General features: G+C 39.4%; 1 protein-coding gene across 3 annotated transcripts in view; it reads right to left on the bottom strand.

The window, feature by feature from the left end:
- TMPRSS11A (transmembrane serine protease 11A) overlaps positions 1-13,532 on the bottom strand; it is a 55,720-nt gene that overhangs the window by 17,382 nt on the left and 24,806 nt on the right. For 2 of the 3 annotated variants that reach the window (XM_012499370.1, XM_003268427.2), the window contains exons 4-6: positions 8,432-8,499; positions 6,318-6,478; positions 578-616 (exon numbers count right to left, since the gene is read on the bottom strand). In XM_012499370.1, the coding sequence (XP_012354824.1) occupies positions 578-616; positions 6,318-6,478; positions 8,432-8,499 (268 nt within the window). The remainder of the gene's footprint in view (positions 1-577; positions 617-6,317; positions 6,479-8,431; positions 8,500-13,532) is intronic. The other variant, XM_030818845.1, reaches the window with a different exon arrangement.

Raw genomic sequence — 13,532 nt, 5'->3', positions numbered from 1 at the left:
CCGAGGCTGGAGTGCAGTGGTGCAATCTCAGCTCACTGCAACCTCTGCTTCCTGGGTTCAAACGATTCTCCTGCCTCAGCCTCCCAAGTAGCTGGGACTACAGGTGCTTGCCACTGCACCCAGCTAATTTTTGTATTTTTAATTTAGATGGGGTTTCTTCTCCATGTTGGTCAGGCTGGTCTCGAACTCCTGACCTCAGCATATTTCATAGGTAACTTGTCGGTCACAAACAATGGGTTTTATCTCCTATTAATCACTTTCTCATTATTTTATTTTGTAGCAGAAAGTACATTTTATGGCATTTTTAAAAATTAGAAAAACAAGTCCAGTATTCCCAATCAGAAATATATACTTTCTTCAAATTGCCCCAGAAGGTTACCATGGCAATTTTTTTCTTGAACATGACTAAAAGATCAGTCCATGAGTTAGAAAAAAAAAGTATTTAAATCTATTGTACAAATAGTTATTATCTCTCCAAGGAAATTTGGAGCACAGATGGGCAAGTATGAGCAAATATTTGAAAATGTCCTTTCTGATGTGAAAATTGAACTTATTTATATAAGCTAACTCGACTTACTTGCTTGGACAGTTAACTCCCCTGTTGATGAGCTCATTGCTGAAAAACAAGATAAAACAAATAGTGATAATTTGATATTTTCCTGGGTGGTCTCAATGACCAGGAATAATCAGAGGATACTGACCATATATGGATTCTGGACAGTTGAACATATAGATTAGTTAGGAGAACGGCTATCTGATATAACATCTGTGTACAGTGTTTGCAGAGACTTATAGGCAGCCTCTAATTAGGTGGATACTGTCACAAGCAACGGGTGAGTAAGGCACAAATAGTGGATGATTAAAGCCCACAAATAGTTTGTATTAATAGAGAACTATGGTTTTCCAGCAGTTCAGGGTAAAGCTTCTTTGCATTCCACTTCAGAAGATGGGTAAATGGGACAGAGGAAACAGGTTATATTAGTTCGTTTTCACACCGCTGATAAAGACATATCTGAGACTGGGTAATTTATAAAGAAAAAGAGGTTTAATAGACTCAGAGTTCCATGTGGCTGGGGAGGCCTCACAATCATGGAGGAAGGCAAAAGGCATGTCTTAACGTGGTTAGTGGCAAGCAAGTCAGAGAATGTGAGCCAAGTGAAAGGGGAAGCCTCTTAAAAAACCATCAGATCTCATTCACTACCATAGAACAGTGTGGGGGAAACTGCACCCAGGATTTAATTTATCTCCCACCAGTTCCCTCTCACAACATGTGGGAATTATGGGGGCTACAATTCGAGATGAGATGTGGATGGGGACACAGCCAAACCATATTGCAAGTAGACTGTCTTACAGGTCTCAAACTCAGCCTCAGCCAGAACAGATCTGCTTTGATCTCTTCTATTTACTTCGAATTTCACATAAACCTTCTTTTGTTTTTTTTGGTTAAAGGGTTTAGAATGGAAAAACCTTGAAAACTCTTGCATAAATGATATTTTAAATGCTTTTTAAACACAGTTCCTAAATAGTAAAATTGTTTTTTGTTAAAGAATAAACAATGTGTTTCTTATCCAAAATATACTGAATATTGGTAAAACCTAGTTATTGGACACAATCCAAGATTAAATTCTGTCAACTTCCAAAAAAGTGAGGAATTTGACTAAGGAAACACAAATATTTAAACTTGTATACATGTATCAAAACATTATGTTGTATACAGTAAATATATACAATTTTTATTTGTCAATTATATCTTACTAAAGCTGGGGAAAAATAAAGTTGGTGGACGGTTTCATGAAAATTGTGATGATTTTCAAGTTAAAATGACTTAGCTTACCGAGCAGATGAGAATAAACTGTTTTACTTTTTCCTACCAGTGCCATGTTTCTCAGACACATTCGCAGTATTCTATTCCTCATTATACAAAATAAGATTGTTTCATTCTACTAACTTTCTACAAATTCCACTGGGGAAACTAGTGATGATAAACTCTACAAAGTGGGGGCTTTTGAAAATATTCAATTCAAGTATACCCTTGAAGTCATCCCAAATCACTGTATGGCGAGGAATCAATCGCTCAGGACCATCAACTGCTCTTAGTGCTTATTCTATGGAAGGAACTGTTTACCGTCAAATGTAGTTTAAGGCAGTACATCTATTTCATTTTTAAGAAAACTATATATTTTGTCCTTAGTAATGCAATAAAGTGGAAAATAGCACAAAGTTAGAATTCTTCAGTTAAAACTTTGTCAACTTAGTGTGAGCAGGATGCAAGTTATCCATTTCCAGGAATGATACCAGGAAAAGTATAATGGTCGTGAATATAACCGGATTTTTAGGGAGAATGATTACACCTGGAAAGAAACTGTCAATACACAAGTAACTAGTTGTTAAAGATTTCAATTTTGACCAAAGATTTTTACTTTCCAGGTATAGAAATGGAAATAAACATTAACACTTTAGTTTTGAAAGTGACCACCCCCTAACACGGTTCTGAGTTGGGAGAAAGCTAGTTAATATTCAGAGCTCTAAAGGCTACAAGTATCATGATGAAAAATGAAGCAAAGTCATCTGACACGTAGGCAGTGAGCTGCTTGACTACAGCCTTGGCGTTCGCAATGCAAAGAAGTTGATTTTAGCTTTGCTTTGTCACACTGTGTCTCCTGAGGGACCCACACCACACAGTTTTTTTGTCAAAACAAAATACAGATTCTTGACAAATTATAAATACATCTTGGGCTACAGGATTATTCCTAGACTTAATCTGGAATCTCTGCAGTTTTCTATTTATTGGTAGTCCAAAATTATGTGTTCCCAGGAAACAATGTTTTTGCCTATAAAAAATTGACTTAAAGATTCTCCTGAGCCGTCCACTGAATGTGCCTTTCTTAAGTGCTCGTGATGGCAGCTACAGGCTGTCTGGAGCAGTGGCAGCAGGAGCGGATGCTGGAGTAGCAGTGATGGTGGTGGGTCTCCTGCGTCCCACATCCTTGAGGCGGCCGACTGTGCCGCCCCCAACCTCACATGACCAGGCAGGACCCACTCCCAGGCATGGAGCCTCTCCTGCTCCAGAACCTGGCCCCGCGTTGCCATTCTCGACCATGGCCACTGCAGGGAGGGCGTGGGGAGAAGGTGGACAGTCCTTGGAGCCCATCCCTGGGAGCGCCCCAGAGCCTGCCACGCTGGGAACTACCTCAACGGGGCTGGGCCGTGTTGCCCACTGGTGAGGGAGCAGCGTGGTCAGGCACAGAGGGGTGGGCAGAGAGGTTCCGGAGGCAGCAATGGGCCCTTGCAGACGGAGAGGTGACTGGGAGACCATGGGACTACCTGCCTGCAGAGAGGAGATAGGCCACTCTAGGGCCTACTGTCTGCTGAAAGCTGAACACTCAACAGGACAACCTGCCTGCAGAGAGGAGCTTCTAACTCCAGGGCCTCCTCTCTGCTAGGAGCTGAACACTTGCTGGGCCACCCTGGCTATGAAGAGGAGCTGCCCACTGTGGGTCTCCTGTGAGCTGTTCTCTTGCTCAGTAAACCTCTTCTTCGTCTTGCTCACCCTCCACTTGTCTGCATACCTCATTCTTCTTGGTCTCAGGACAAGAACTCAGGACCTGCCAAATAGCAAGACTAAAAGAGCTGTAACACAAACAGGAATGAAACATACCCCTTGCTTGCCACATTGTGGGTAAAAAGAGAGAAAAGATGCAGCCCTTTAGGGATCCCAGACCTGGGAGCTCCCCAAGCCAGGGCTGTGACTCCCTCTTTGGGACCCTGCAGTTCCTGGCATCTCCAAGCTTCCTGGGTGCCACCACATTCCCAGGTGCCAGCCAGGGAAGCTGCTTGCAGTGAACTTTGTCCAGCCACAGCCTCACAGAGAGCCAGCACACCTGTGCCAGTGCCTGGAGCTGCCCGTCATGCTGCAGCCAGTGTGCCTGGCTGTGGGCAGTGGCCAGACCCCGTGCTCCCTTAGACAACATTCACAGCCCCATGCCTGGGTTGGCCTTGGTGGGCATGGGATCCAGGCTGGTGGCGGGAGGTGGGCACAGTCTGCCAGGTCAAGTAGGAAGAATGAGCCCAGTGGGCCAGAGCAAAACTTGGGCAAAGGCAGCAACCACTGGCCACAGGGGTTTCTGGCCAGAAAAGCAACATCCCCTAGGCTCCCGTATCATTAACAAACACTGTTCTTTTTACATTTGACATTCTGAAACTTTCAAGGATCTGTCTTTCTGCTACTAGTCAATCACTCAAATGAATGATTTCAGGTTTCCAAAGCATATGCACAACATAATAGCTTTCTCATTAGTAACAGCCTCTCTATTCCACATTGTGTTTCTCTTTCCTTGTGTATTCTTATAATCTCTCTGTGATTTCAGGAAGAACAAACATTATCATTGGAATTTTACAGATGAGAAAATGAAGACAAAGTCATGAGCCAATTATTTGGGTGGTCCTGTAGTGACTTAGTGGAGTTAGAATTGGTCAGGTAACTCTTTTTTTTTTTTTTGGAGATGGAGTCTTGCTCTGTCACGCCCAGGCTTGGGTGCAGTGGCGCGATCTTGGCTCACTGCAACCTCTGCCTCTTGGGTTCAAGTGATTCTTCCCCCTCAGTCTCCCAAGTAGCTGGGATTACAGGTGCCCGCCACCAGGCATGACTAATATTTTGTATTTTTAGGAGAGACGGGGTTTCACCATATCAGCCAGGCTGGTCTTGAACTCCTGACCTCAGGTGATCCACCCCCCCTTGGCCTCCCAAAATGCTGAGATTATAGGTGTGAGCCACCGTGCCCAGCCTCAGGTAACTCTCAAATCAGGGTCTCCATTAGCATATCCTGCCTTTTAATTTAGTACAATTATTAGAATAAGTTGAAGTTTAGAAGCTGAGCCTGTAAAAAACAAAAAGACCAGGCAGTCAATGACCGATTTATGCTTTACTCTGGTTTCAGGCAGTTTAGGCTTTTACATTCCTGACAAATTAACTATTCGTTGGCAATTACACAGAACACATCATGTAAGTTATCAGAATGCCCATTGTTTCACAATTTCTATTCATTCGCTTCCCCATCTAACAAAGAAGATGGATTAAGCACTTGTCAGGTTCCTCCCTTCTGGCTGGGAGAGGTCCTCAGCTTTATTCCCTAAGTAGCTGACTCGTTCTCACATCAGCAAACATCTGCCCATTCCATTACCTCACATTTTTTTACTTCCTTATCTGGTTTCCTCTTGAAGAGTCAGCTAGACCCTTACAAGGGCAGTGCCCTGTTTCATGTCTGATGAAAATCGCTTGCCCTGAATCTCTTCTGTAACTCTTAGGTCTGGTATCCACTGAAATTTGTAGGAGAAATCTCTACTTGTCTGTTGGAAGGAGATGCTGTGAAAACAGCTTAGTGGACGAGGGTGAACAAGTTTCTCTCTAGCTGGCTGCCTTAGAATCTTTAATACGATACTGTAAGGAAGAATTTCCAAGAAACGAATATCATAGCCAGAATTTTTAAGATGTGTTTGACTATAGAAACCTTTTTCAATTGGAGCCTTTTGAGAAAATTAGAGATTTAAATTTGATTCTTAGCTCCTTTTAATTACTGAATTCCTCAACTCTTTTTGCATGAATTTCACTTCTATAAAGGTGAATTTGCGTATGTCACTGGAATATAAAAAGAAATTAGTTACTTCAGGTAAAGGCCATAGAGATAGACCTTGATAAGTGTTCGTTCTCCTTAATTGAGGGAAGTGATAATGGTATAATGGGCTAAGGGTGAACAAAAAAAAGAGAGAAGTGGAACAATGTACACATAGTTTCAGTGATGCTTTCCTAGGCCGTGATTTTTAAAGCATTAATGGTAAAATGACTCTAACAACTTCAAAGTTGGCTTGCCATTTTCCCAAATGCCCATAGGAAAAAAGCTAAGAAAAATTTTATATCACCATATATAGAAACTATCAATAAAAGTATGGCGACAAATGAATTTGTGTTATAGGAAGGTCCCACCCAGAAAAACAATTATTGCGAAACCCTTAGTATTTTCACTTGCTTAGTCACGGAGGCAGTGCCTGGGTGAGATGAACCCTCTGTTAGTTGTAAATGCTTGCCTTTATTTTGGGTTGAGTGCCAATCAATTACTGTTGGGAAAACCACTGGATGACTAACTTCAGACGTGCTTACATTAGAGACGAATACACCTTGAAATGTCACATCTTTAACTTGAATTTTTCCATCTGAATTCTAGCTATTATTTGAAATGGAAATAATGACAAATAAATTTGAGATTAGTCAAAACATGGACCCAATAGAGAACTTCATATCACATAGAAGGGGACCTCCTTACCATTAACTTGAACTGATGAGGCATTTATTGGCAAGGCTCTTAAATTCCTTATCTTCTGATTTAAGGTGCTTTGGATTTTCTTCTCTCTTACTGCCCTTTGTTCAGTAGAGGGGAACTGGAACACCATAACGACATCTACTTTCACACCGTCTTCCTCTGGACTATGACACACAAAAGAAAGGTACATTTTCAAAGAATATACCTGGAATTGTCCTTCAGTCTTTCCCGTATCTTCCTCCCCTGAATGATCCCTCAGTTGCTGAGAATGTCAAGTGCTGATCCTCTCATGTCATCCTGACCCAAGGTCATTTCATATGTTCTGTCTTCTAGCTTTCATTATGTTTTCAGTGCATTTCCCCCATTAATTTGAAGGATTGTTACAACAGCTAGGAATGACAGATACAAAAATTCATCATCAAAATTACAAGCTCTGAGAGTTAGAAGAAGCCTTCGTGTTTTCTTAGGCTAATCAGTTGTAGATTTGATACCTGAATCACTTCTACAGGGTCCATGACAATTGGCCCTCTGACAACAGTGCAGTAATTAAAAAGAGAGTAAGTTTAATTTTCTAAAGAGGCTTGTTTCTCTTTGGTCGGCTCTGTTTTTAAGAGTTCATCATTTGGAGTTGAAATATGTCTCCCTGTATCTCCCATTCCATAAGGCTTAGGTCTACCAGTTGGAACATACATAAAATAATTTCCTCTTCTAGCCCAAATTCTTGAAGACGACAATATTGTGGTCCCCAAGTCTTCTCCAAATTAAACATGCCCGATTTCTTGAACTTTTATCATATAAACAGGTTCAAGTTCTGTTACCTGAGGAACTAAACTTTTAAATATTCTTAAAATAGGAAAACCAATTACAGGTTTTTGTTTAAAAACAAAAAATAAAAAACCCTGAAACTAATACATATTGATCTGTTATCTCTCCTATTTTTTTTTTTACAAAAAAAAAAAAAAAAAACTGTGAAAGACACCAGAGGTCCATCTCCCTGAATCTTTTGGCTAAAAGGAAATTCTGAGACAATTTATGTATTTTTGTTCATTTAGGCTCTGGAATATAAAGATCTAAATAACTAGAATTTTATGTCAAATTGGCAAACAGATGACTAATTTTACTTCTGAAATCTGAGGCATTAACATTTTTACCAAGTATTATATAGTGACGATGGCTACCATCCGAAGGGGTTCACGGGAGTACAATAATGTTGCTACAATAATATGGCAAATGTGAATTTGAAAACAGAAAACATGAAATATAGAAACTTCTAGCATTTATATGCTTTTTCCCCTCCCAAGTATTTTAGAAATTACCCGATTTATGTTATAAAATCCTTACGGAAGTCACTAGTTACTCAGTAAAGACATAAAGAACATGGAATACACCTGCCAACAAAGCATTATTAGTCTATTGGTAAGAGAGTGATAATTATTTTCTTCAGATAAATCAAACTCTGAATATATTATTTTTCTTTATCTTTAAGAAATATGAGTCATACAGGCTCATGGGTTTGTGTATATGACACGTATGTTCTGCTATGCAGTTTTTCAGAATAACACAATTGAAACTTCTGAGCAATATCTGCAACTGATATGAGTCTTCCCCCTCCACCACAACAGAAAGAAAATTTATTACAACAGGAATATCGTTTTGTTTAGGCATGCCTCATGTCATTAGGCTACATTACAGGTAAAATTTGTGATCCCATGTTGTAGCCAAGTTTGCCTGCTTAACATGTTTGAAATAATATAGTTGTCAAAATAATACAACTTGGTGCAAGCAATGACAAGCTGCTGGGTTTTCCCCACGTCATGGGTTCTGGTAGGTTCCAGGCCTCACAATAAGTTGATGGGGTTTGATTCCTGGTTCTGTCACTTTGGGAAACTGTCAGTTGGTGAACTTTGAACATATTTCTTACCTTTCCTGAATCTTAGTCTTTTTGTTGACAAAATGGTGGTCAGCCCTATACTTCAAGACTGCTTTAAAGATAATGTTTATGAAAAATTCTAGCCAAAAGCCTAGTCCATAGAGACATACAATACATGAGAGTCCCTGTCTCCTTGATTCCTTTTCCTTCCAGTCTTGTGATTCCACCATTGCCCGAACATACATACGTCAGTCTGACTACTTGGTTCTTGATATAGTTTTTCTTCCAGGCCGAATCTATAAATATCTCATCCACCTGTTACACAACAAGAGAGAAACTATGTATTAATAATATATTTTATAATAGGAATATATCCTTGATTAAATGTTAAAGCAATCAAAAATTTTTTCACAGAACTAATATCATTATTTAAATTGGTGGATCTCAGCCTCCACAGTGCAACAGAATCATTTGCTGAATTAAAAAAATTGATGGATGCCAGGGACCCTCTCCAAGAATTTTGGGTTCGATTGGTCTAGAGGGGACCTAGGCACTCATATTTTTAAAAAACCTACCCAAGTAATTCTACTGCTAGAGTAGGTTTCTGGAGTAGAAGATGTCTTGCTAAAATACCGTAGAAGGAGTAGCAGAGAGATACACAGCAGAGATGGGATATTCAGGGAGGCTTTGAGTGATGACAAAGAAAACCCTGCCTCAGTCCTGGATTTGAGCGTATGCTACTTTTCACAAACTGGGTAATCTTGGAAAAGTTACTGAATCAATTTGAGCCTCAGTTTTCTAACCTGTAAAACAAAGATATTGATCTGCTACTCATAAGGCTATGAAGGTTAAACACATAAAATTCTGGGTAAGTTTTGGTAGTTAATTGCTGATGGTGCTCTAGCCTCCATCCTGGCATTACAGGTCTTAGCTCTGCAGGTCTTTGCTTGTAAGGTGTAAGGAGGAGGCAGTAGGGATTTCAGAGAGAGCCAAAATTTTAAAATTGTTGTCAATTGTGGACTCCAGGGTAAATCAAGGAGGAAAAAAGAATTAGGCGGTATCTCCGTATTAGGTCAAATTTGTTACTCAGTTTATGTCACCAAGGTAGGAGAAGCAAAGCCACTGCTTTTAGTCCATATGCACAGCTTTAATCTCCTGCCACAGTTGGCATTCGGCTCGTGGTACCCCTAGCACTCACTTGGTAGAAATAGTGTCATCTCAGTGTGGGTAAGGCACTACAGTTCACGTTGGACAGAAGAACCAAATGTGCGCACAAAATATCCTAAATTCTCAAGGAATGAGAAGAAAAACCAACTCGCGTGACTGAAACACACACACACACATACACACATACACACACACACAAATACAGGGAAAGCTGTTTCAGGGATCAAGAAACAAGTTATAACTTCCTTAGCACGCTCAGGAATTCATAAATAGGAATCAAATTACTTGTCTTCTTTAACTCTTATGACAATTCTGCGAAATAAGAAGTATTTTCATTCCTATTAGAAATCTGTGACTCAGAGGCATTACGTGAATTTCCCTGGCATCATGCGGATACTAGTAAGCTGGGACTGGAACCCAAGTCTTTTATCTGTAGGGTCCGCCTCTTCCCACTCAATCACACAACCACCCTGTTAAATGTGATGTAAATTTTACTTCAGTTTCTTTTGTAGAACTCATAGTAATAAGTTATCAAATAATTTATTGACCTAAAGTATAAAACTTGTAGAGATATAGATTTGGTAATAGCCTTAGACTTAAGATCAAAGATAGCATTTGGAAAATAAATTGCTAGTATCCAAAATATGTCTTTATTGGTACTTAAATAAAGAAATCCTAAATGGGCTGAGGTGGTGTGGGGTTTATATGCTAGAAACAAAATTCTTTGGGAAGACGTGTTTTTGAAAGGGTGACTTTGTTATAATAATTTCTGTCTCATCACCCACAGCCAGCTCTACTACTCAGTATGGAGGTGAGGGAGTCCAAAAAAAAAAAAAGGCAAACAAAATGGAACAGGGAGAGAAGTGATACAATTTAGAAGGAAGAAAAGCAAATAGCAGTTGGGTATTTAAAGAAGTTTGTTTTGTAATTACCCTCTGAATAAGTTCAACCACAATTTATTCCTGGCCATTTGTAACTTTTTGGTGAAGGCATTCGATCAAGTTGACTCTGGATGACATCATCAGTCTGGCAATGCGCCTGCTATGAATATCTAAACCAAGCACCAATTTTATCTTTGAATGGTTAGGTTGTCTGGGAAGATAGGAGCTGAAAAAATAACCTAAGAAGAATCTAGGCAGAAGTAACTTTGGTAATCACAATAATAAAAAGGATTCTTCTTTATAAAATTCTAGGACCCTCTTTCTAGAAAAGTCTCATTTACTAGATCGGAGGAGGCCTTGGAATCTGTAGGTGATACAGGTAGTCTGAGGACAACGCTTTGAGAAATGGGGTAGAGGGACTGGTAAAAAGAATTCTTATAAAATGAATTTACAGCAGGATGAAAAGCAGAAAAAACATGAACATAAGCTTTATTGTTGAATGGAGCTTATGTATAAACTAGCTTTCTAAAGGGCCTGAAATTGTTTCCATGGCAGATGATGGCTTTCATTATTAGAAGCATTCTTTCTGCCAAGGTTCTGGCATTCCAAGTTCCCAGAAGTTTCAGAGAAACTTATATATTTAAAGCTGTGTGCCAGGTTGTTATAAATCTATTATTATCTATACAACCTAATAGCATTAGCAATTTGTAAATCTATCCTACCTCCCTCTTTAGGGCATTTCTAGAATTTTGTAGTTGGAGTTTGTCTCCTAGCATTGAACAAAAGACCCTCTTTAGGGTAGTATCTCTTTCTGCTCGATAATTTTGACATGCTGGAAATTACACTGAGATTAAGTTCCAAGAGGGCAATTGAAGGTTAGTTGGGTATTTAACGAAAGAGTGAGGGAGAGGCTGTCAACTCAAACAAACAGACTCGCCCAGCCATTCAGCTCTCATTCCTGAATTAACTCTGTTTATACATGTTGCCTGCTTTTCTCTGCAGGTGCTTCCTGAGTGGCTCCGCTTACAGCAGTCAATGTATTCACTTAGGGAGTGTTTTGTGGCTAACACTGCAAACCTCAGATAGATATGTCACTGAAGACTGGCATATGGAATATAAATGAGATACAAAAGCTGTTTTTTCCCACATAACACCAGGTGAGCTCCTTAGAATTAAAGAAACCAAAACCATGCTATGAAAAAAAACTTTAGACCCTATTGCTTTCTCCTAATCGTAACAAGAGTAACATGCAAAGGATATTATATAAGAGCTTTTTGAAAGACACTTTTAGCCTTAAATAAAGCTTCACTGAAGTTTCATTGCCACAAGGTTTGAACTCAAGGTAAAAATAGGGAATTTGAGCCTTTGAGCCTTTGTCCACAATGTCAGACATTCAAGGTCCTCTCCCTCTGTGACCAACTTGCCTGGCTCCATCTTCAACACCACCAGTACTTTCAGGCACGGCCCCCGTTTTCCTGCATACTCACCTGTCTCAGGCTGTTCCTTTGGTCTGTAGCAACCTTCTCATTCTGCAAGTTCTGTGTTCCTGAATCACACCTATCCTTCAAGGCCAATCTCAGATAATACCCTCTTTGGGGATATTCATTAATCTCAAACTGATCTGTCTTCCTTCTGTCTCACTTTTTCTTATCCCTCTTACACCTTTTGTTCTTTAATGTAAACATTCATTATATATTTATACAATATATTCACTATATATTTATGTAAATATACAGTCTCTTTTATTAAATGGCAAACCCTTTATGCATAGAGATGGCAATTTATCTTTTCATACTCTATAAAATCTAGCATAGTGCTTTGCATGCTGTTGGTATGTAGTATATTTTTGTTGAATAAACAAATGAATAAAAAGGTGAGAATTTATTTATCAGAAAGTTTTGCATTTACTAGGAAAATTTTACAAGACTTTTTAAAGTGCTTGCTTTAAAAAGCAACATCAGGTTGTGATCAGTGTTCCTAGAGAAAAAAGAAAATTACACATGAATTATTGGAAGGGAATTTTTTTTCCTGTTTGTGGACATTTTAGGTAATTGATTATTTGTGGAAAGCTCCTCCTTGATAAGACTGTAATAATTATAATAGTAGGAACCACTGTTGTCTGCCACATGTGCACCAAGCACAGATGTCACTGTTTGAGCTCATTTGCTTTCAAATCAGCCCTCTCAGGTGAGTACTATGATTATTCACAGTTCATAGAAGAGGAAGTGACGTGCCCACGTTGACAGCGCAGAGCTCACTGAAACCAGGGCCGTGTAGCTTCAGAGCCTGTTAATGCCTTCCCAGTGCCCACCTCAGGATGAGCATGAAGGTAGGTTCTCACTAAGACCTCCTACCCGCTGATGGGCAGCAAGCAGCTTGTAAGCGGATCAGAAACTGTTGCGCCCCTCTCCAAAGGTAGCCTATTTTCTTTACTCTCCAAAAATAAGAATCATAATCTTGGTAGTTTTTACTGCAATCCTTTAAAGTTCGTATCATATCTGTATAAAACTCTAGGTGTTTTTTTTTTTGGATCCAAGAAGTCAGCTATGAACCATTCTCTCAAGCCTAGATAGAGCTTAGTCAACCTGAACACAGAGTGATGCTCATAGAAGGCTTTTTGGCCTTCTTGGGGTCAGGTCTAACTGCCACATCTTTAAGTGCTGTGTCTATTGGAGAAAGCAGTTGGATCCAGTGTCATAAAAGGCGGTGGGTGTGGAGGGTGCCATGAAACTGTGACTTTCTGATCACCCTCAACAAAGAGGTAATCAGATCATCAAATGGAATATGATATTTTGTGATGCCATCAGTCATTTCTTTGATTGCACTGGTCCTTCTTCAGTGTTTCTTTGTGGAATGTCAGAAAGAAATGGACAGACATCTGTCACTAATCACATGTAACAAGTCGCAATATATTAGATATCCATATCCCCAATTGGTTTATATTTCTGAGATCACAAGGCAAAATATTTATAGAATTCAAAGATTTGCAATTAAGGATTTTAAAGAATAAGGTATTAATTTTCAGTGTACCACAAAAACCTAGATCTTCGAATTGCTTTTTTAAAAGAGGAAAATACCTCATCTGGATCTATTTAAAGCTGTACTAAAAATATTTAAAACCAGGATACCCAAAGCAAGGGAAGGCCATTATTTACAAGGTTCATGTTCTCTCCAGGTTTGTTGTCTTTTAAATCTCTAAATTGGATTAGTTTATGAGAGAGAGAGAATCATTTTTCTTAGCCTTTTATAGTGCCTAACGTCATGCTGTATTTGCTGAATGATGAATGATAAACTAAATAG

This window comes from Nomascus leucogenys, chromosome 9 (assembly GCF_006542625.1).
Source record: "Nomascus leucogenys isolate Asia chromosome 9, Asia_NLE_v1, whole genome shotgun sequence".
Classification (NCBI taxonomy): Eukaryota; Metazoa; Chordata; class Mammalia; order Primates; family Hylobatidae; genus Nomascus; species Nomascus leucogenys.
This window is presented reverse-complemented; position numbering and strand designations above follow the sequence as displayed.